The sequence below is a fragment of the Photinus pyralis genome, unplaced genomic scaffold (assembly GCF_008802855.1).
Source record: "Photinus pyralis isolate 1611_PpyrPB1 unplaced genomic scaffold, Ppyr1.3 Ppyr1.4_LG9, whole genome shotgun sequence".
Lineage (NCBI taxonomy): Eukaryota > Metazoa > Arthropoda > Insecta > Coleoptera > Lampyridae > Photinus > Photinus pyralis.
Window position 1 is genome coordinate 7048604 of NW_022170878.1, and position 21764 is coordinate 7070367.

The 21764-nt window shown below is 42.7% G+C and overlaps 1 protein-coding gene across 4 annotated transcripts; it reads right to left on the bottom strand.

The window, feature by feature from the left end:
• Positions 1-921: 921 nt before the first annotated feature.
• Positions 922-20974, bottom strand: LOC116180394 (cGMP-dependent protein kinase, isozyme 1-like). 4 transcript variants are annotated; one of them, XM_031500364.1, is made up of 9 exons: positions 20585-20974; positions 15322-15423; positions 8379-9260; positions 2761-3238; positions 2544-2713; positions 2136-2493; positions 1476-2088; positions 1241-1429; positions 922-1193 (listed from the first exon to the last, which is right to left on the bottom strand). In XM_031500364.1, the coding sequence occupies exons 3-9, from the start codon at positions 9249-9251 to the stop codon at positions 1031-1033; spliced, it is 2844 nt and encodes a 947-aa protein (XP_031356224.1). In that variant the 5' UTR covers positions 9252-9260; positions 15322-15423; positions 20585-20974; the 3' UTR covers positions 922-1030. The 4 variants fall into 4 exon arrangements, with proteins under 4 accessions (XP_031356224.1, XP_031356221.1, XP_031356222.1 ...); XM_031500361.1 differs by lacking the exon at positions 15322-15423; XM_031500362.1 differs by lacking the exon at positions 15322-15423 and having other exon boundaries at positions 20221-20974.
• Between the last annotated feature and the right edge of the window lie 790 nt (positions 20975-21764).

Sequence of the window (21764 nt, forward strand, 5' to 3'; positions counted from 1 at the left end):
CATTCGGAGAACATAACATTTGGACGGGAGCGTCTAATACATTAATGGCGTGTGGATATGTGCTCCTAATAGTGGTTTCGGTATCAGGAGAACATCATATTTGGATAGGAGTTCCCATCATAATAGTGTTTCGGGAGTGACCAGTGAGTTCACACCAAAACTTAAGAATTTTCTCAGTACTAAAATAATTGTTTGGAACGAGGCTGGTATTGCACGAATTTTATGCACATCCACCGAACGTCCAGATCTTTGGTTATAGAGTAATTCTTAGAGACAATAATGGTATTCAATCAATATTGTAAAACATCCACCGAACGTCCAGATCCTTGGCTATAAAATAAGTTTTTGGAACGAGGCTGGTATTGCGTATATTTTTCGCAACATCCACCGAATGTCCAAGACCTTTGATTACAGGGTAATTCTTTGGGTCGATATTGGTATTGTACGAATCTTCTATAACGTCCACTGAACGTCCAGAACTTTTATTATAAGATAATTTTTTGGAACGATACTGATATTGCATGATTTTTATGCACATCCACTGAACGTCCAGATCTTTTGGTTATAGAGTAATTCTTAGGGGCAATAATGGTATTCAATCAATATTGTAAAACATCCACCGAACGTCCAGAACTGTTATTATAGGATAATTTTGGAATTGCACGAATCTTCTAAAACGTCCACCGAACGTCCAGATCGTTAATTGTGCATGCTATTTTGTAATTCTAATGTTCACATTAAGGGAATGAATCCCATCAGTATAAATGCGATGGTAATCACACTTCGGCGATCAACACACCTTGAATAATTGATGTAAATTCGAGGTCGGTATCGTCTCATAACATTATATTAAGGACGATATAAAGCGTCGTAAATAATTCCAACGGGGATACGTCGATAACGCGATTAAATTTGTAAACATTCCGGGAAAAGGGGTTCGTTAACTATTTACCGCCCCCTTAAAACTTTGTACATAAATATTTATAAAGAAGCAAAATTATTGTCACAGTTTACTGGATCACAAAATGGTTTAAAAGTCGATGTCCCAGTCGGAAAGCTCGTCTGGAGGTATATCGACGTCCTTGTCGAAGCAATCGAAGTTGGAGGTGTCGCATGGTCCGCGTACCAGTTTCGTGATGGGCACCGGAAGGCTGCGCGCTCGTAGTCCGTCCCAGTCGAAACCTTGGAACCACCTGGAAAATACAATGATTCACCCGGCTAAGCCAAGAGGAAGGTTTACTTGTGTTTTTTGATGTCCTGTATTCCTCCACGTTGGTAACCGAGTCGTTCTGAAGGCAGATCTCTGCACAGCTTTTTGATCAGGCTCTGAGCGGATCGGCTCACGTTGTGCTTCTCGAAGTCGATCATGTCGATTCCCTTCAGGATCAGGTTGTAGGTCTTCATCGGGTCGGACGCGGTGAACGGTGGGCTAAAACATGAAACCGTGGGGAAAGTTCGCCACGGAACCGACTTACCTCCCGGTGAGGAGCTCGTACATCAGGATCCCCAGCGCCCAGTAGTCGACGGCTCGGTCGTGACCCTTATTTAAAATCGTTTCCGGGGCGACGTACTCAGGCGTGCCGCAAAAGGTCCAGGTCTTGCTGCTGTATCCCAAACGTTTCGAGAAGCCGAAATCCACGAGCTTGACGTAACCGTCGTTGTCCAGGAGGAGATTCTCCGGTTTCAGATCTCTGTAGATGATCCCCCTGTTGTGGAGGTAGTCGAACGCCTCGATCACGCAGGCCGTGATGAAGCGCGTCGTGTGGTCGTCGAAGCAGGCGCGGTCGCGCAGTATCGTCCAGACCTCTCCGCCGAGGCACGCCTCCAGCAGCATGTACACGTACTTGGAGTCCCTAAAGGTGCGATACAGTCGGCAGATGAACGGACTTCGGCAGCACATCATGATCATCTTCTCGCTGAAGATGTGGTCCTGCTGTTGCGTGTCGACGATATGTTGTTTCTTAAGGCACTTTAACGCGAAGGTCATCGACTGGTCGTTGGCGTATTGCACCAGCTCGACTCTGCCAAAACCTCCCACTCCCAACGTGGCGATGATGTCCAGGTCGTCCAACCTCATGTAGTCGTACTCTGAAATGAAGCAGTGGAGTTTAGACTATCGGTGCCGGGGCACTCACCTTGTTTTTCAGCACAGACGCTGGCGACGCTACTTGGACGCATCAGCATTCGTTGGTCATCACCGTAGTCCTTCTCCTTAAACACGCTCAGGTCGCCGATGAGCTGTATGAAGGATTCCCGATCTAGTGTCAGACACTCAACGCCGGGACTCATCGCGATCACCGAGGCGGTGCGACATTCCTCCCTGAGCAAAGCCTGCTCGCCGAAGTAGTCGCCGCGCGTCAGCGTCCTAATATCCTCCTCGTCCAAACCACCCGAGATTCTCTGCGTAATCTTCACGTTGCCACTACTAATAATAAAGAAGGTGTCCCCGCTCGCACCCTGCCTGACGATGTACGCGCCGGACGGGTAAAATTCCTGCAATCACTCGCACTGCACCAACTACCCTTAACGCGTCGGATACTTACAACTTCGAGCACGTCGGCGATTTTCGCCAGGACGTCGTTGCTGAGATTCGCAAGTAGAGGAACGGACCTGAGGAAGTTGATGTTGTCTTGTAAACGCTGCAGACCGGTGCGCACCATGATCTGCTGGAAGACCTTGCGATCCAACACCCACACCTTGGAGTCGGTGACCACTGCAAAGAACCAGGTCACGCGCGCACTGTAACTCAGGCGGTTTTACCTCGGATCGACGCAGTTCGCGTGCAATTGTACAAGATGGCGAGCTCCCCGAACGCCTTGCCCGAACCCATCCGTCCCAGGACCTTATCGTCCTTGATCACCTCGAAGTCGCCTTCGGCCGAGACGTAGAGGTGAGCGCCGGCGTCCCCCTCCCTGATCACGTAGGACCCGGCCTCGCACTGTCGCGGGTACATCGAGTCGACTATCTCGCGCACCTGCAGCGAGTCGAGGTGCTTCAGGAAGTTGTTATCCATGATGGCGTCCTTGATCAGCTGCTTCGACCTGAAGTCCTTCTCGTGCTTCTGGACGTGTATGTCGCCCGCCGGCCCGATGATGTCGCTCGATTCGGCCGACACGCCCTGCTTCTTGTTGAAGGTGACCGCGGCCGGCGGGACGCGGTTCGCCATCGCGTGCTGCTCCTGCAGGCTGGTGAGGATGTCGCTTTCATTGCTGAAGCACGTCGCCTGCTGCAGCACGCTCTGAAACCGAGAGTTTCGGTTTAAATTTTTGTTTGTTTATCAAATGGACTGAAGGCTAATTAGCACTTCCCGGTTAAATACAGTATACGATGTATCAGAACCTGACGGCAGGTGCATTACGCAACCCAAAAGTCATGTTTCAACCAGAAGCCTAAAATAATTATTTGAACTACTCGATCAGGAAAAGATTATGCCCCTTTTTGTGCTTCTGAACCAAGCTCGAAAAGATTCTAAGAGAGTTACAAAAGGATCCTATGAAGATTCTAACGTAGAAGTTCCTGAGAAGATGGTAATAGACCCTAACAAGGTATTTTCTTGTTCAAAAAAGAAGATAATTTCAAACACGCCCCTGATGAACATCCCCTCTGTGGATCCAAATGGGCCATAGGTAGTTGCTAATGTTTTTTTGGAATTGCTTTATTTTTATTTATTTTATTTTATTATTTATTATTTTTTTATTTTTATTTTTATTTTTATTTTTATTTTTATTTTTATTTTTATTTTTATTTTTATTTTTATTTTTATTTTTATTTTTATTTTTATTTTTATTTTTATTTATTTTTATTTATTTTTTTATTTATTTTTTATTTTATTTTATATTTTTTTAATTTTATTTATATTTAATTGATACGATACGATTGGCCGAGGTAATTAGTGCTGCAAACTCATCCAGATCTAACTTTATCTCTTCTAATAGAGCGCATAATTCATGCAAACGGCGCACAATTTTATTTAACATTACAAAACGGTTCAAATTGTACGTTTAGTTAAGTAAAAAAAGATCCTAGTCGATTACGCTTTCACGCCATTATATTCAAACAGCGCATAAATTTTTTTTCGAAATTGGTTTCTAGTCTATAACTTTTGATTAAGAAGTCTGATCGAAAAAGTACGAATTGATTTGGATTCTACGCGCCCAAATTAATAAGAAAAAGTGTTTTCCCGAGAAATTTTGGTGTAGTCGATTTTTGGTAAAAAAGGAAGGTTATACACTGCCTTTTTTTGAGCCCCGATAAAAAAATTGTCTCAGATCGACCCGGAAAAAAAAATTTCTTATAGAATGTGGGCTGTAGAATCCATAATTTCAAATTAGTTAAGTAAAAAAAGATCCTAGTCGATTATGCTTTCACGCCATTATATTCAAACAGCGCATAAACGGCGCACAATTAAGCAATTTTGAAATGGTGCATTCAAATCGCGCGTAGTTTGTGTTTGTATTAGACATTTTTTGTTTAGTGAGAATTATCAGGGCCATGAAATTTAGTTTATGAAATATTAATTGCTCTTTTTGCTACTCTGGCGCACAATTCTGTTTCAGAGGCGCACAATTTTACTTAAACAATGCAAAACATTACATACTGTACGTTTACTTAATTTCACAATTTTGCACAAAGATTTGAAACAGTCAATTTATCCTACCAGATCGAAAAATTCTCTTAAACTACCCTAAACAACACATAATGGCGCACAAATAAAAATGGTTTTCTGTAGCAGCGCATAGTTTGTCAGCGACGGTCAACTCATCCTAATCGATTAAGGTTTTTATTTGTGAGGGATGGCGCCCGGCTGTCGTGTCGTGGCCAAGGGTTTGCACGGGGTAAAACGACACCTAGTGGGCTAAGGATGGTGCAGGGGGAGGGGGTGCTTGAACGGCTTGGACAACCTCAGGAAATAACCTAAATGCTAAGGGTCCGAAGGCCGGACCAAGAGGATGCGTCGCTCAATAGAGGGTCAGCATCTACCGACCCCAAACTCGGAGCACCGGGCGCCACTGGTGCAGGGGCATTTCTTTCCCCCTTACTCGTGGGACTTATATAGGAAAAACAATAACAACCAAGTACTCCCACAGTACCTAGTATTGGAGAACCTAAATAACTTTCCGAGATAGCGGACTTCCTGGGACAAGTTGGGGGCCACTTGTAACCATCGACCCCACCAGGGTGACGTTCAAAGTCCAAGACGGCGGTGCGGGGCGAGGATGTAACAAGCATGGTGTACGAAGATGCCACAGCAGTTGAGGGGCCTTCGGGGGAACCAGAACAAACTGTGCCAACCACGGCACTTCAGTAGGTAAGCCCGGTTTTACAATCAAATTAGGGCGGCATCTGTAGCCCTGTAACCTTGGACCGACAAAGGGCTAATACGAGGGGAGCGCCGTGGCGTAACTTCATTTTAGAGGCCCATTTTATTTGTGCATAGGTAAATGCTGGAGTGTTAAAATTACTTAGCGGCATTCATTTCGAAATACAACTTCAGTCCAAGGTTACCGTATCCAGGACCTCCAGATACCTTCTGGACTGGAGAAGGTCCCGCTAATTAACAAAGTATTTCATTTACTTTATGTAAGAAACTTGAATGTTATTTTTCACAAATGGGAAAGGAGTGGAGTTGGCTACTTTTGAGCGTATCAAATTTTGCATTAGATTAAAGTCAGATTTAAATCATTCAAATCCAAAAGTTTGTTGAGATTGTTAATTTTTGTATATTGCAGATATTGCTCCAAATTTTTCACCTATATTTACCCTCCGTGCGTAATGATTCAGAATTTTCTTTGGACTGTAATTGTAAACTGTAAAAACAAGTATAAATTGTGCACAACTCTTGTGCAGATAAAGCGCATTTTTTTGTAACCGAAATAGCTTTTGTTTTGACAACACCAATGGATATATTTCTTACAGACGTCTCAATCGCGCTTTGTGAGTACCCTCTTCTGACAATCCCTTCTATGGGGCTATGGTTTGTAGAAATTAATTCCTTTCGTTGAGACCTTTCATTAGAGTACCATGAAGGATAAAACTAGTTCCACTCCCCCCCCTTCCCCTCCATCCCGTACTGTGATAAGAGGACAGAAAGAAGGGCAGTAATTGGTAGAAAATGGTTCTTTTCGTTGAGACCTGTAATTGGAATTCCCCCCCTCAATCTCTAAAAAGATTTTCACGGGAAAGTTATAGTTTGTTATAGTTTGTACAAACCAATTTATGCCCCCCCCCCCCCCCCATTTTCTAAAGTTTAACTTGGCACGACTAAAAGCATGCGTATGCAAAATCTGAGACCAATTGCTTGGCGTATGTAAAAGTTATGCACGTTTTACTTTCAAAAACAGTATCTAAGGAAATAATTCGTGGGGGGGGGGGGGGGGGTCCCCTTTAGACAGCGAAATTTGATGGCCGTCTGGCACACCTTCAAGGTATATGCTACCTACTGCAAAAAATTCCAGGACTCTAGGACCATTCCCCTAGAAGTAGTTCCAAACGGCAGAATTGGGTCCGGACGGATGGACTGACATGACGGACGGACGGACTGGATTCTTTAAGAATTATAAAAAATGTGTTATTGTTTGCGTTTTGCCCGTCCGTCCGTCCGGACCCACTTCTACCGTTTCGAACAACTTCTAGAGGATGGTTTTGCATTAAACTTTAGAAAAGGGGGGGGGGGGGGGCTAGACACATGTTCTACTCTTCATGGTATTCTAATGAAAGGTCTCATCGAAATAAATTGGTTTGTACAAACTATAATTTTCCCGTGTGACTCTTTTTCCAGATCAGTGAGCGATGGGGCTTGAGGGGGGAGGGGGGGGGGAGGAAAAATTAATGTTATTTCTCATTGTATTCTAATTACAGGGCTCAGCGAAAGGAGCCGTTTTCTGCCAACTACTACTGCCCTTCTTTTTGTCCTCTTATCAAAGTACGGAGGGGAGGGGGAAGGGAGGGGAGTGGAACTAGTTTTATCCTTCATGGTACTCTAATGAAAGGTCTCAACGAAAGGAATTAATTTCTACCAACCATAGCTCTCCTCCTCGACCTCTTATCGTGATCGGATGTATTCCCTTATACCTCAAACACGGATTGTCGGAAGAGGGTACTCACAAAGGGCAATTGAGACGTCTGCAAGAAATATATCCATTGCTGATGTCAAAACAAAAGCTAATTCGGATTTAAATAATGCGCTTTATCTGCACAAGAGTTGTGCACAATTGAAGAAGTTCGAGAAATTTTCAATTTTTTTCAGAATATAGCATAAACGAATTAAATTCTTTGTACATTTTAGTCGGGGCCCGTTCTCATTCTGTTGGCAGTAATGCTGACAGCAGAAAGAGATGGGAGCGAGGGAGGGCTCTACCACCAAGCATAGAAATTACCAAACTGACGGATCACTGTCAGCGGAAAGGACTCCTTCTCGAATGTGAAGGGCAGCGCCGACATCAACGGAGGAGGTGAGTCTCTCCTAAGTTATATTATCAACAATAACTAACCAGCCAACCTTCGTCAATAATCGACGAAGGGAGGTAATTAACATAACGTTTGGAACTGTGACTGCCAGCCCAAGGCACGTGCCAGAAGAGCCAACGCTATCTGCCCATAGATATACGCCCTGTAAGGAAGTAGCTCTAGGGACGTTTTTAGATATAGAGGTGGCATTCGACAATACCGCTCTAGAATAGATTAAAACTGCTATAGAAAGCAAGGGAGTACATTCTACCGTGTGTATATGGATATATTCCATGCTAATACATGAAAATATCAAAGCCTCGCTTAACGACTCTGTAGTGGTTCGGGATGCAGGGGGAGGCTTCGCTGCTGTGGTGTTTGGGGGCAGACGGACTGCCGAGGAGATTAAGTGAGCAGGATGCTTTCAATTTAGTGAAAATATGGTGAGGAGAAGAGGGCAAATCCAACAAAAGCAAACCTCATTCTCTTCTCACGTAGAAAAAGTTAATATGATGCAAAATTGCGCATAATTGATATTTTCTTCCACACTAGTGTTAAACTTCTTTCGGATAAAGGAAAATGGAAGAGTTTTATTTGCCTTTGATCCAAGAGATCGCGGATAGCGGATTAAACACGATTTTGACTTTGTTAGTAAATTTCGGCGCACTTTTTTCACACTGGCGGCACCATGTTCTTATCTCGGGTGACGAAAACAAACAATACAGTCGTCTAGGCTATTCTTTAGAATGATCTAAGCTGAAGCTTTAGATAAACTTCGAGATAAAAAAAACTCTTTTCACTGAGTGTTTCTTTAAAGCGTGACGAACTGAAAAAAAATCTGATAAGAGGAATATTTTTAGACGCGCGCCAACGATAATTTACGTACGGCGAACAAACGAAAATTTGCGTTTAAGTTGGGGTTGTTCTCTTACCTTGAGCTTGTGCACCTCCCTTTGGAGTTTGATGACCTGCGACTCCTTGGAGTGGACCTCCTTGCGACTTTCCAAAAGTTTCGTGTGCAGATTGCCGTAGTTCACCTCCAAATCGGCCAGCTGCTGTTTTAATCGGGCGACGGCCGTTTTGAGGCACTCGTAATCGTCGGGTACGCCCCGCGACGAACTTTTGGTCCGCGGCTCCGCGCACATGATTTTCGAATTTTTTCTAATCTGCTGCAGGGTGTCCGATTCGTGCGCGACACTCTGGCGATGTACGCTCGAGACGGCGCCGTTTCCCATTGGTCCGATAATGCCCGATTCCTTTAAATACTTCTGAGCGGGGTCTTCCACTTCTCCGTTTAAATTTTGATAAGAAAGCGCGGTATATTTCAAATACTCCAGGTTCGATTGGGCGCTCTTGCTCAAGAGGTAGTCCGGCGGACGGTCGCTCGTCTTGCGTCTGTCCGGCAACGGTACCGGATAGGGAATTTCGGGATGAGCTAGGAACGCGTCGCGCTGCTGCCGGCTTTGGACTTTGCCTATTTCGGGATTGGACAGCCTCTTGGTCTCGGCTTTCGCGTGGCACGGCGGGGACGGATTCGACGACCTCTTCGGACGCGGCTGGGAGAAGAGCCGCAGTAGCGACTCCCTTTTCGCATTATTGTGACACCCGCACTTTGCGAAGAGACTGCCGCACGTGTGGGACTTTTTGAAATTTACGCGATTGTCCTGATGGATGGATGGGAAATCTAGTGACGCCGATTCCGCGGGGGTCGTCTCCAGTTCACCGTACTCCGGGAGTGATGCGGACAAGGACGGGGACGATTTGATGCATTGCAAATACTTTAATTGCCCAGTTCCGTTTTCCATGGCGATTAACTGAAAGTAGGATACAAATTAGCTTATCTCTCTCTCATTATTTTTAGACTGAGCTATAAACTTGATAACAGTAATGGGCTCCGACGCATGCCGTTAACACACAAACAAACAACTAATGACACATGATAACACAAAACAGGACCTCTCATTTACAAAAATTGTCGATTAGTTTGCGAAACACTAAGTAAGCGACATTTATGCCCCGTTTTGCGTTCTGCGCTCATGATTATCCACCAACTAATAAGCCAATAAACTTTAGTAGAACATTAGCGCCTTGGTAATCTATTTTGTATGGGCTTTTGTTCCTTAAGTTGCTGAACGTGCAGCTTTTGAACTGAGTGCGACAGCCGTTTAGGATTGGTAGTAAAAAAGACACTAACCAATGAAAATTTAGGCATCGATATTTGTAGTAATAATCCGCTATTGTGGGCGTGGGGGCAGGGGAATTGTTTTTGCAGAGCTTCTAAGCATTTGCGTTTTAGCACTGAGAGCGACCAGTCTGGTCCCGATAAGAAGATTCGATAAAAACTACCTGATAATAAAGCAATTGGTTTTTTGGTCGTTGGGGGATTGGTAACGCTGCATTAAGAGCGATAGATTCAGGGTTCCGTTTAAAAAAGTTGAACCGTTTTGATCGGAAATCATATGTTCCGAAATTAAATGTTGTAAACTCGCACAACTCCTGCGTGGCGGAATTTTGTTTTTTGTCTTAGGGGCGAAATTAACGACCTTTTGCAAGGCGCGCGCGCGCGCGTCTTCGAAAAGTACTCAACTTCGAGCGCCTTTTACCTTCCGTTGCGAACTCACGCGGTTTAACGTTTCGTAAATCTCGAATCGCTGTCTCTCTTTCTCGTGTCGCCAATAGAAGCGAATTGCGGGTGAACGGGACGTCGGAAGTGGCTACCATCAAAGGGAATGTGGTAGCCCCCGACACGATTTTAATTTTAAAAGCGAATTGCGGGTGCACGCGGAAAGTGGGAAACGGTTAGTGATTGTAATAGCCTTCGACAAGATCTGTTATTGATGGTTGAGTCGAAAGTGGCTAATAGAATACTGATCTGCCACACAAAAATGCGCTGAAGTTCCTTCGATATCACACGAGGCCTTTGATAATTTTTTCTGCATAGGATCTTGAAATCTCCCTTTGCTGGGTGGTATTCCATCCCCCCTCGCCCCTTGCTGCTACATTCACCCCCAAAACTAACTCTAGTGTATGGAATATTCCTACAGAACAGGAAAATGGATGACACTCCCCACAAAATCATTAGCATACTCATTTTCCTAAACATTTAAATGGAGAAAATAGCACCGAGGAGTCTGGGGGTATGGAATACTACCTCGGGCGCAGAATGAATCGATTACATTTCCCTGGAAAAACACGATGACCGTTTTTCTGATAGGGTCATGAAATCTCCCTTTGCTGGGTGGTATTCCATACCCCCCCGCCCCTTGCTGCTACATTCACCCCCAAAACTAACTCTTGTGTATGGAATATTCCCACAGAACAGGAAAATGGATGACACTCCCTACAAAATCATTAGCTTACTTATTTTCCTAAACATTTGAAGGGATAAAGTAACACCGGGGGTTCTGGAGGTATGAAATACTACCCCGGGTGCAGAAGGAATCGATTACCTTTTCCTGGAAAAACACGATGACCGTTTTTTCTGATAGGATCATGAAATCTCTCTTTTCTGGGGGGTTTTCCATACCCCCCAGATCCCCCGGTGCTGCATTCACCCCCAAAACTAACTCTTGTGTATGGAATATTCCCACAGAACAGGAAAATGGATGACACTCCCCACAAAATCATTAGCATACTCATTTTCCTAAACATTTGAAGGGATAAAATAACACCGGGGGTTCTGGGGGTATGGAATACTACCCCGGGTGCAGAAGGAATCGATTACCTTTTCCTGGAAAAACACGATGTCCGTTTTTTTCTGATAGGGTCATGAAATCTCTCGTTGCTTGGGGGTATTCCATACCCCCCAGACCCCCCGGTGCTACATTCACCCCCAAAACTAGCTCTTGTGTATGGAATATTCCCACCGAACGGGAAAATGGATGACACTCCCCACAAAATCATTAACATACTCATTTTCCTAAACATTTGAAGGGATAAAATAACACCGGGGGTTCTGGGGGTATGGAATACTACCCCGGGTGCAGAAGGAATCGATTACCTTTTCCTGGAAAAACACGATGACCGTTTTTTTCTGATAGGATCATGAAATCTCTCGTTGCTGGGGGGTATTCCACACCCCCAGACCCCCCGGTGCTACATTCACCCCCAAAACTAACTGTTGTGTATGGAATATTCCCACAGAACAGGGAAGATGTGATGGACACTCCCCACAAAATCATTAGCATACTCATTTTCTCTAACATTTTAAAGGTTGGAGAAAAATGTGCAACCGGTGGGTTGGTCTGGGGGTATGGCAATACTACCTCGGGTTGCAGAAGGAATGATTATCTTTCCTGTGAAAAACACGATGACCGTTTTTTCTGATAGGATCATGAAATCTCTCTTTGCTGGGGAGTATTCCATACCCCCCAGACCCCCCGGTGCTACATTCACCCCCCAAAAGGTACTATAGGATATTACCCCCGGTGTTGATCCTTTTCTTGGAAAAACACGACGACCGTTTTTTCTGCATAGGGTCATGATATCTCCCCCCGGTGCTACATTCACCCCAAAACTAACTCTTGTGTACGGAATATTCCCACCGAACGGGAAAATGGATGACACTCCCCACAAAATCATTAGCATACTCATTTTCCTAAACATTTAAAGGGGGAAAGTAGCACCGGGGGTTCTGGGGGTATGGAATACTACCCCGGGTGCAGAGGGAATCGATTACCTTTTCCTGGAAAAACACGATGTCCGTTTTTTTCTGATAGGGTCATGAAATCTCTCGTTGCTTGGGGGTATTCCATACCCCCCAGACCCCCCGGTGCTACATTCACCCCCAAAACTAGCTCTTGTGTATGGAATATTCCCACAGAACAGGAAAATGGATGACACTCCCCACAAAATCATTAGCATACTCATTTTCCTAAACATTTTTAAAGGGGGAAAGTAGCACCGGGGGTTCTGGGGGTATGGAATACTACCCCGGGTGCAGAGGGAATCGATTACCTTTTCCTGGAAAAACACGATATGACCGTTTTTTCTGATAGGGTCATGAAATCTCTCGTTGCTTGGGGGTATTCCATACCCCCCAGACCCCCCGGTGCTACATTCACCCCCAAAAGGTAGTATAGGATATTACCCCCGGTGTTGATCCTTTTCTTGGAAAAACACGACGACCGTTTTTTCTGCATAGGGTCATGATATCTCCCCCCGGTGCTACATTCACCCCAAAACTAACTCTTGTGTACGGAATATTCCCACCGAACGGGAAAATGGATGACACTCCCCACAAAATCATTAGCATACTCATTTTCCTAAACATTTAAAGGGGGAAAGTAGCACCGGGGGTTCTGGGGGTATGGAATACTACCCCGGGTGCAGAGGGAATCGATTACCTTTTCCTGGAAAAACACGATGTCCGTTTTTTTCTGATAGGGTCATGAAATCTCTCGTTGCTTGGGGGTATTCCATACCCCCCAGACCCCCCGGTGCTGCATTCACCCCCAAAACTAGCTCTTGTGTATGGAATATTCCCACAGAACAGGAAAATGGATGACACTCCCTACAAAATCATTAACATACTCATTTTCCTAAACATTTGAAGGGATAAAGTAACACCGGGGGTTCTGGGGGTATGAAATACTACCCCGGGTGCAGAAGGAATCGATTACCTTTTCCTGGAAAAACACGATGACCGTTTTTTCTGATAGGATCATGAAATACTGGTGGTGGTGGTGGCTGAAGATTTTCCATTTCGAACACAGCAGAGGTGTTGGGTGCCCCTCTGGAGGCTCTAAAAAGAGCACCCGCAGCACTCGATACTCTCTGTCCGTGGCGCATTCTTGAACCTTTTAGGTCACTTGTAGGCGAGGCAATTCGGACGATAGGTTGAAGGTATTACCGCTATTACGCAGCTGTTGCCCTAGGGGCCTCTATCTGCCTACTCCTAGGGTGATAGTTCTCGAAGCAAAGACTTACGATCACGAATGCACGGATATTTATACCCCTTCTCTCAGTACAAGCGTTGGTCAATTCGACTTCGGTATGAATAGACACATTTATCGACTCTCCTTGGGGTTATTTTATTATAATGACTCATTCCCATTCATACGGAAAGCAGTATTTATAGTCCCATTTAATTACATTTGAAATAAAATCGCATTTCTAACCGCGATTGTTACTTTATATCTCTAATCCCTTTTTAGCTTAATCGCAGCTAAATACTATCCCTGGCATTTCCTCAGAAAGAGCTTAGGAAACTCCAGAAAAGCGCGCTTAAAGGAAAATGGTGTTTTAAATAGGTGTTGAAGCGAACCACAAATTTAGAAAGACGTTTCAAGCTCTCCAAATCACTATAAAGAGCCCCAGCGGCGCTTAAAACCGACCCCAGATAGGTGTAAAAAGGTTCAAGGGCATGAGAAAACCTTTAAACGCAGTGAGAAGTGCTGACACTTTAGGGACGAGGCTCTGACAGGGTCTGAAAAGATTATAAAATTTGGATACTGACATACAAACTACAGGAGAGGGGGGGGGGGGCTTATGGAATAGATCTCGCTTGGTAAAACAATAATACTCTGGAACACGGTTACTTATGGTAGTTGTTAAGGTCTGTACCCGCCTTCCAGACCCTCTGAACTCTTACCGGATCTAATTAACACTAGAAAGGTCCAGAAAAGGTAAAACCGTTTTTGGTAGGATTGAAGAACTGTCGCGACTACATTAGTTTGTTTTTGAATTTATTCAATAACGATTTGAATACAAAGATTGCCAGCGAAACTATGACGAGACTTATTTTTATAGAAAATTCCACTAGGATATGACGTGACGTTGACAAAAGACAGTCAGTCACGTTTAATTGTGAAGTTTTGTGGAAGAAAGTTAAAGAGCGTTTAAAAAGCTTTAAGTCGTCGGGATAAAAGTGATTAAAGAAGTGATATTTACGAAGGAATTAGTGGGAGTGCCAGTTAAGGAGAGTTTTTCCACCATCAAAGAGCTAATTTTACATCTGTAATTCAAGTGTCTAATTGGAAATTTAAGTGCAAGTAAAGAAGTGAAGTTCCAGAAGTCACCTCGGTTGATTATTACACTTTAAGGTAATTAAGAATGATACCCGAGGTGTTTTTTAAAAAAAGTTAACACACCTTCATGTGCTCCTGTTCTCCTGATACGAAAATGTTTAAAAAATAAATTGGTATATCACGCAATAAATGTGTTCTTGTGAGCAACAACTTTTTAATATAGAAGTCAATACTAGCACAATGTTAAACGTGAGAAGGAAGAAAGTCTCCTTTATTGACAGCTAACCCGCACTATAATAGAACAGTGATTATTTGTTGATTTGTTTCAAGCGAATCTGTAACCGAACCGATTTTCCAACAGAACGTCGCCCTTATCACCCGTATCGCATTTGAAAAATCATTTCGTAGCCCTACCTGTCTGTCCTGTCGTCCTGTGAGTCCGCGGAAACTGTTTAACCACTCGTATAACACACCCACCGCTAAAGACTCGCAATACTTTCGTGTAAAATTAGAGCACACGTACGCTATTTATCTACAAATTAAATATTAGCCGTCTTATACAAACTCTTTCGGGCTCTTATCTACGGCGCGCAATTTCAGCGGGAGAAAAATCGACTGAACGTTCCCATTCGAGTATCGTGCTTTTGTACAACAGCCCTTGTTGACATCCCTTATTTAAAAACAAATCTTTGGCTTCTTTCACCGTGACATGACGTACTTTCGCAGAATTAACCCGGTAGCCTTTTACGATTTCGCAATTTCTACAACTTGGGGGTCATCCATTTGTTCGGCGAGAAGAATTGATGTGTACACCGTACCGACAATGGGGACTATTTTTAACGTCGTCGTAGTATTGTGTTACCGAGACAATTATTCTTTTTATAAAAGTTTATGTATTCGCACTTACCGCGATCAAAGGTCATCCGCTCTTCTTTTGTGTACTAAACGTGGCGCAATTTTGAACACAGCACCGGAAGTCGAGTAGGTAGCGCGAGAACTATTTCATTATCTAAATTGATAAAAATAAAATTCACAAGAAAATTTGTGTGAAAAATACCGACAAAAAAGCGCATGTAGGTAATTGAAATTTCATGTAGCAATTGTACAGAAATAGCTAAGCTCCCCCCCAAAAATTACCATCACGTTTAAATTCAATTTTCGAAATCCAATCTGCCTCCGTCTCTCTTTCAGTCAGTCTCATGCTATTTGTTTGTTTCTGACTCTCTCTCTCTCTGTTTATCACCGTTCATCTCTTCCATCTACTGTCCACGTGTCTCTTTTTGCCTCGGTTTACCATTTTCTGTCTCTCCATGCCTCTAAGACGTGCCCGTCTACCTCTCTCTTCAGTCTATCCTTTTCTATCTCTGTTAACCTTTATTTGTCGCCTTCTCTCTCTTTCAGTTTGCTTCATTCTGTCTTTGTTCGCCTCTCTGTCCATCACATTCGCTTTTCGTTTACCTCTAGCTACCACTACCACTGTCTCTCTGCCTGTCTCCGTCCGCATTCGTCTCTCTCTGTCCATTTCAGACCGCGTCGTATTCGCTTTCTGTCTCCGTCTGCTTCCGTTGTTCTTCGTCTGCCTCTGCCTGTTTCTGTCTCTCTCCTTCGGTCTGTCTATTTCGCTCGCCTCCGGTGGTGTGCGTCTGTGTCCTTCTACTCCTGCTGCCCTTGTCCTCTGTTTCCGTTCGTACTCGTCTGTCGCTAGTCTCATTGAGACAGTGTCATTCTGTTTCCTCATTCGTGTCCATTCGTCTCTGCCCATCTTCCTTTGCCTGCCTCTGCCTTTCTCCTCTTCTATCTCTTTATGTAGGTAATGTATGCCTCTCAGACATGTCCGTCTGTCTCTGTCTCTCTCTTTCTATGTACCCTTCTATTTCTGCGTATCCCCGTCTCTGGCCATCTGCGCCCGTCTCCCCGTCCATCTCATTTCCTTTGGATTTACATCGATATCCGTGTACGCCTTTTCCATTCTTATTCATGTCTTCTATCTCTATATTTCTATATGTATCGGTCTGCATTAGTACTTCCTATTTGCTCCATTCGTCTCTCTCCTGCATCTGCCTTGGTCTGTCTCCCCGTCCATCTCCATCTGTTTCTGTCTTTCGACGTCCTTCGCTCTTTCTCTGTCTGCTCTGCGCGTTTCTACCTCTGTCTGTATTGTCTCCGCCCTGCAACGTCCCTCTCCGACACTAAGAAGAACTAAGAAGACGAAGAAGGCATGATAGATGCGGAAAACGACCAAAAAGATGTAGAAAGGGAAGAAGACGTAGAAGGTAAAAAAGAATGTAGATGAGAAGATAGAAAGTAATATGGGAGAAGAATTAATAAGAGGAAGACAAAGAAAACGAAGAGAATGGAGAAGGCGAAAAAAGGAAGATGAAGTAAGAGGCGTAGAAAAAACGACGAAAACATGGAGACGAGAAAAAGTAACATAAGAGAAGCATTAATAAACATTTTATTCATATTCCAGATGAAGGAAAATGAAGAGAGCAAACACGACAAAGAATAAGACAAAGAAGTAGACGAAAAATGGGAAGAAGACTTAGAAGACGAGGAAACCACAAGATGAGAGTAACAAAGGAACAGAAATAAATGGTAGTTCTTCTCAACTCAAGATAAAATGGCAGACCAAAAAGAAGAAGACGGTAAATGTGGAAAAGGCCGTGGAAGTCAAACACGACGTTGGCGAAGAAAGCGAAGAATGCTAATGAAAAAAGGATGGGCGAGAAAAATCTGAAAAACGTAGAGGATAACAAAAATGAATGAAGATGAAAAAAGCAAAGAAGATAACATAGACGTGACAAAAATTAATTAAAATTTTATTAAAATTCTAGATAAAGGAAAACTAAGAGGATAGTGAATAAAAAGAAAAGAAGAGGAAGAAGACGTGATAGACGAAGAAGAAGAAAAGGTGAAGAAAATGAAGGAGATGATAGATAGATTTTCTCTTGATATCTTGATGATATACATTGGTCCTTCGATCCGAATGAGCAATACACGCAAGCTGAAACAGGAGCTAATTTTAAGATTTCTATTAGCAAGCTGTAACTTTGCACCAATGTTGTGTTTTGGAAAATCCGAAGTCCAAGAATTCGAAGGGTCGGAAGAAATTGTAAAAATTTTCAGAATCTGACGATTAGAAGAAACTTAAAAGTGACACTTCTAATGAAATTAGAGAATTCAAAGAAACTAAAAAATGATAAAAAAAATTGAAGAATCTATAAAAAGGTGATTGGAAGAATGCGAAGAATCGGATTAATTCGAAGAGTGTGAAAATGTTATTCAAATTCGGCAAAAAAGAGAACAAAAAAGATGATGAAAACAGGAAGACAAGGAAAACGTGACAGTTGAGTAAGACGAACAATACGACGAATATAAAGACGAAAACATAAAAATTTTATTCAAATTTCAGATGAAGGGAAACGAACAAAAAATGAAGAACGAGGAAATTCTTGGACGACGAAGAAGGCGTGGCAGATGAGGAAGACGACCAAGAAGATGGTGAAAGCTAAGAAGACGTAGAAGGTCAACAAGAATTAAGATAGCACGATAGAGCGTGACATGGGAGAAGCGGAAAATTTGACAGCCGAGGAAAACGCCGCAGACGAGGAAGACAAAGAAAACGAAGAAAAAGATTAAGAAAAGAGGGCCAAAAAGACAAAGAATAAAACAAAGAAATAGATGAAAAAGGCGAAGAATACTTAGAAGACGACGAAACCACAAAATGAGAGTACCATGGGACAGAAAAAACGGTAGTTCTTCTCAAACTCAAGATATACAGGTAGATCAAAAAGAAGAAGATGCCGAAGGTGGGGGAAATGTAAAAGAAGAAGAAGACAAATACGCGAAAGCGGCAAATGCGACGGAAAACGGATGGGCGAGGAAAATGTCGAAAACGTGGAGGATAACGTAAATGTGAAGATGAAAAGAAGAGGTAGAAAACAAAAAAAGACGAAGAAGATAAAATGAAGATGAGAACAGAGACAAAAATAAATACAAATTTTATAAAAATTCTAGATAAAGAAAAACAGGCGTATAAAAAGGCGAGGAAGACATAGAAGATGAAAAAGACGTAATACATGAAAAGAAAATGTGGAAAAGGGAAAGGAAGAGAGAGGTAAAGAAGATGACGAAGATGACGACGGTGAAGAAAGCAAAAATGAAGGTGACGAAGAAAATATGGACGAGGTAGACGTGGAATACGAATAAGACTAAAAAGGAGAAGAACACACAGAAGATAAAGGATGCGAGGAAAACTATAAACCAAAAAAAGACGATGAAGACGGGACAAAAATATGAATATTTCAAATTCGAGGCTAACCAAAAAACGAAAAATAGTACGAAACAGAAGACGAATCAAAGAGGCGAAGAAACCAAGGAAGTCCTGTAAAACACGCTAGGTGGAAGACGAGAGAGACGGGCAAAAAAGAGAAGGAGAATAAGACGAATCAAATGAGGGAACAGAGGAGGACAGCGAAAATAACAATAAAATCTAAACCCTCAATGGCATTGAGTGGCTATTTTCAATTAATCTCTCTGTTAATGACAATTAGATTAGATTTCTATGGTGGACCTCATTCTTGAATAACTAGTAGAAAGAAAGAGAGAAAGAAAAAGAGATGAAAAAACGAAGAGAAAGAAGACTAAATCAAAAAAGAAGGGTAAGTAATGCCTGGAACAGAAGACGTGGACAAAGAAGATAAAAAAAAGGCGACGAAGATGACAACCGTGAGACAGATGAAGAAAGCGAGCGGAACGCAAGTTCGGCATAATTCAACAGGCACAATATGCTGAAGCACCAACAGTTTTAATCGAAATTCTAGTAGGCTTATTCTTAGGAAAGGTAAAAAAAACGTTAACGTTCTCTTCTTTTTCTGAAATTGTAGATAAAAGTAAATGGAGAACAGATCAAGGAAGAAAGCTAAGAAGTCGAAAAAGACAAAAAAGAAGGCGAGCAAGAAACTGAAGATCAAGGAGACGTAGCATGTATTTTCGAATAGCAATTGAAAAGGATGAAGTAGAAGACGATGAAAATGAAGAAGACGATGAAGAGTGAAGAACGCAAAGGAGACGAAGAAGGATTAGTGCCGAACTCTCAAGGAGTAGAAGAGTAGGAGGAGGAGAGAGCCTATGGTTAAAATGAGTTTGTAAATAGAGGAGAGTAAAATGGTACAGAAATCAATAACAATTTTTTTAATTCTTCTAGACGAAGAAAACGTAGAGACAAAGAAGAAGATAAGGACGAAATGGAAGACAAGGAAGACAAAGAGGCGAACAAGATGAGGAAAGCAAATAAGATAACGATGCTGATGAGTAGATATAGATAGAGATCTATGGGGCAAACATAAATGAATATTTTATTAAAATTTGTGATGGAGGAAAAGACGAGGAAAACTTAGAAGAAGAGGCTGCAGACGAAGAAGAAATCGAAGGAGGCTAATACAGCGAATAAGAGGGTGGACGAGAAAGATGTAGAAAACAGGGAGGAAGGCGAAAAAGTGCAACTTAAAGAGAGCAAAAGAAAATGGGGGATGTGTGTCACCTCTGTTCCACCCCTGCATTATAGGGGATGGAGTTCACGTTATTACCTACATTTTTAAATAATAAATAAATGATTAACTCACTAGAATAAGTGGATATTCTATAAATGTCTGGTAAGGCATGGTTACGTATTTGGCAACATTTGGCAATTAAAAGTGCCATAAAAAATGATTGACATGTGAATAAAATCTAAAAAAAGTTGATGCAATTACAAACCATTTACGCATCTATCATCGATGAAAGAAAGCGAATTTTTAGAACTTACCTAAAAATCTCTTGAAGGTCTAACGCTGGCGCATCTTCATAGGTAAACACTGGCAACTACCGCGGATATCTCCACAAAAAACCGCTTAGAAATTATTCTAAGTGATAATTGATAACAAACACATCTAATAACTACGTCTGAAATGGTCATGCCCCGCTTTTACCAAACATTTTAATTGTTCGTATTAGTTACACGGTGGCGAAACCAAACACGCCCACTCCTCCAAGACTTTTACAATTTGTTTAATTAATCGCAGCAATTAATTGGTGCGAGCCCGCTAAGATCATCGTCTAAATTTAACCGGGCACTCAAAATCTGATTTCCAGTTTTGATCAGCGCTAATTTAAAAAAGGAGTTTACGCACCTTTTCATCCCCCTAGCCGAAGACACCGCGCTGCTGCTGCTGCACTTGTTCCGGACGCACTTGGTCTGTTATTACGACCTTGGATCCCTCATTAGAATCGTTCCACTATCTCGTTAATCTTATCACTGGCTATTTATAGCGCTTAATTGAGCCCGGCACTTATACTATGCAGAAAAGGTAGCTTTTTCGCTGCCAGTGCGCGAAAGGAAAATCGACCGATCGTTTTATTGCGGCGCGTTTCTAAATGTGTAACGGAATGCGTAACTTCAAAGTTTGTTTATTGCACTTCTTTGATTAATCGCCGATGAGAGATTTTCCCGATTTTCGCCGGTTTTCGTCAAGAGGTTCTTGGAAGAGAGGCGCGACGCCGTTTAGGAACCCACGGTACTCGTCCGATACTTAGTTCTGGTCGTAAATTTTTAAATGTTACCGCAGTTACTTAAAGACTGCTCTGAAGGACGACCGTTCTGGACGCTAATTTTTTATTGCATAATCCGCTTTTGTCCACAACCTGAATCAAAATCGTTAAAAATTACTGGTTCGATTCTTGCAAATCACATCCTAGTAGAACTTTTTAGGGGGAGCTACTCCCTAGGCTACATCCTGCAGGTAGGTAGACGTGGTTTTTATTCCTGAAACAGGGAAGAGGTCCATCAGAGACCAACCAGACCTATCAGACTATAGTTCTTCATCCTCAAAACAATAGAGAGAATAGTAGAACGTTCCTTATAAGAAAAAAAAAACCTTTAAACCGACCAACCAAGGGGCCGAGGAGGACTTTGGTTGGTAGAAATTAATTCCTTTCGTTGAGACCTTTCATTAGAGTACCATGAAGTTTCCAGTTTCACCCCCCCCCCCATCGCCCAACCCCTCTTTTGATAAGTGGTGAGAAAGAGGGGCGGTAGTTTTTAGAAAACGGTTCCTCGCCGAGATCTTTAATTAGAATACCATGAAAGATAAAATTACCCCCCCCCCTTCCGCCATGCACAAATTTCGAAAGAGTCACACGGGAAAGTTATAGTTTCATGAAGGGTGGAACTTGTATTTCCTCTGCCCCCCCTCCCCATTTTTAAAAGTTTTACTTTACACCACTACAGTCAACTGAGACCAATTGGTTGTCGTATGTAAAAATTCCAGGACTCTAGGACCATTTACATGGAAGTAATTCAAAATGGCAGAA